The sequence below is a fragment of the Salvelinus sp. IW2-2015 genome, unplaced genomic scaffold (genome assembly GCF_002910315.2).
Source record: "Salvelinus sp. IW2-2015 unplaced genomic scaffold, ASM291031v2 Un_scaffold3256, whole genome shotgun sequence".
Classification (NCBI taxonomy): domain Eukaryota; kingdom Metazoa; phylum Chordata; class Actinopteri; order Salmoniformes; family Salmonidae; genus Salvelinus; species Salvelinus sp. IW2-2015.
The window spans coordinates 133,094-135,324 of NW_019944543.1; the positions used below are offsets into that span (position 1 = coordinate 133,094).

Genomic DNA, 2,231 nt, shown 5'->3' on the forward strand with positions numbered 1-2,231 from the left:
TATAGAAACGACTACCTCAAGTAACCACAGATACATATAGAAACATAGAATTATAGAACAGACTACCTCAGCGAACACAGCACAGATAGAACATTGAATATAGAACCAGGACTACCTCAGTTACACAGAACACAGGAACATAGAATTTATAGAAACAGACTACCTTCAGGAACAACAAAAACATATAGAACATAAGAATAATGAACAGACTACCTTCAGGTACACAAAACATATAGAACATAGAATAATAGAACAGACTACCTCAGGTACACAGAAACACAGAACATAGAATGATAGAACAGACTACCTCAGGTACACGAACATTATAGAACATAATAATATAGAACAGACTACCTCAGGTACACAGAACACAGAACATAGAATATAGAACAGACTAACCTCAGGCGTACCACAGAACACAAGAACATAGAATTATAGAACAGACTTGAACCTCAGGTACACAGACATATAGAACATAGAATATAGGAACAGACTACCTCAGGTACAACAGAACACAGAACATAGGAACTAGACGACCTCAGGTACACAGAACACAGAACATAGAACAGGACTACCTTCAGGTACACAGAACACCAAACCATAGCAACAGACTACCTCAGGAACACAGAACATAAGAATATAGAACAGACTACCTCAGGAACACAGAACAACAGAAAACATTAAACAGACTACCTCAGGAACACAGGAACCACAGAACATAGAACAGACTACCTCAGGTACCAGAACACAAGAACATTAGAACAGACTAACCTCAGGAACACAGAACATAGAATATAGAAACAGGACTACCTCAGCAACACAGAACATAGAATATAGGAAACAGACTACCTCAGGAACACAGAACATTACTCCTAATGTTGTTTCTCATGCCCATCATTCTGACCAGATTGTGCAGCTCTTGGTAACATTCTATGTTCTATGTTCTGTGTTCTGTGTTCCTGAGGTAGTCTGTTCTATATTCTATGTTCTGTGTACCTGAGGTAGTCTGTTCTATATTCTATATTCTATACCTAAGGTTGTGTGTTCTGTGGAGGGCTCTGGCTCAGTTCCCACAGTGCAGTCGCCACTCTTCCCCGGCCTTGCACTGGATTTGGACTCAAAAGACTTGTTGAACGACCGACACAGGTCTATAGACTGACGGAGTCCTTCTTTCTGCTTCATCCCTCCATCCTTCTTCTCCTTCGTCAGGTTTCCCTCCTTCTCGTCCTCCACCCGTATCAGTCCTTCTCCAGAATAGAGCATGGGGATGTCAGCCAGGCTTTCATCCTGGTGTACGAATCTGGGGCGGGAGACGGTGTTTAGATTCACGCACGCACGCACGCACGCACGCACGCACGCACGCACGCACGCACGCACGCGCACACACACACACACACACACCAACTGACCCTCATACAGTATCAAGCAGATGTTAAGATGGGAGTAACAGCCGTGTGTGTATATAGCCACTAACAGCAGAGCAGAATTAAACAGGATCGTGTTCAATATAAAGCAATAAGCACATTCCTGGTATACTTCAAAATACAAAATAAAAGTCCTCAGTTTTACATTCCTGGCATACTTCAATATACAAAATAAAAGTCCTCAGTTTTACATTCCTGGCATACTTCAAAATAAAAGTCATCAGTTTTACATTCCTGGCATACTTCAAAATAAAAGTCCTCAGTTTTACATTCCTGGCATACTTAAAAATAAAAGTCCTAAATTTTACATTCCTGGCATACTTCAAAATAAAAGTCCTCAGTTTTACATTCCATACATTCATACTTCAGTTTCTTCTTCTCTCAATATAGATCAATGGTAATAGGAGAGAAGAGAGGGAGACACCTGGGCTGCACATGAAATGGCACCCTACCCCTGACATACTGCACTACGTTTGACCAGAGCACTATGTGGACCCTGAAGAGGAGATTGGGTTTTGAGGTTAACAGTGGTTTTTCAGGAGGTAGGTTGGTTTTCTACGTTTAACAGTGTTTTTTCAGGAGAGTTAGGCTTGGCTTTGAGGTTTATAGACAACAGAAACCGCTACCAGAAGCGCGTTTCTGGTGGGAGAACTTTAAGAGGGGAGACTTAAATCCGTTCCACCGTCAATTTTACTAAGACTCTGCGCCACTGGGGAGGTAAAACTCAGGAATCTAGACCCCGTTTCTTCTACCAGAAAACATGCAGATGCTCCTGGTCTCCTTTGACAATCTGAACGACTCCATAAT

General features: G+C 41.8%; 1 protein-coding gene across 1 annotated transcript in view; it reads left to right on the top strand.

The window, feature by feature from the left end:
- Positions 1–1,323, top strand: part of vps36 (vacuolar protein sorting 36 homolog) — a 16,060-nt gene extending 14,737 nt beyond the window's left edge. Inside the window, exon 6 of the mRNA XM_024142569.2 lies at positions 1,210–1,323. Coding sequence (XP_023998337.2) covers positions 1,210–1,323 — 114 coding nt within the window. The remainder of the gene's footprint in view (positions 1–1,209) is intronic.
- Positions 1,324–2,231: the final 908 nt, after the last annotated feature.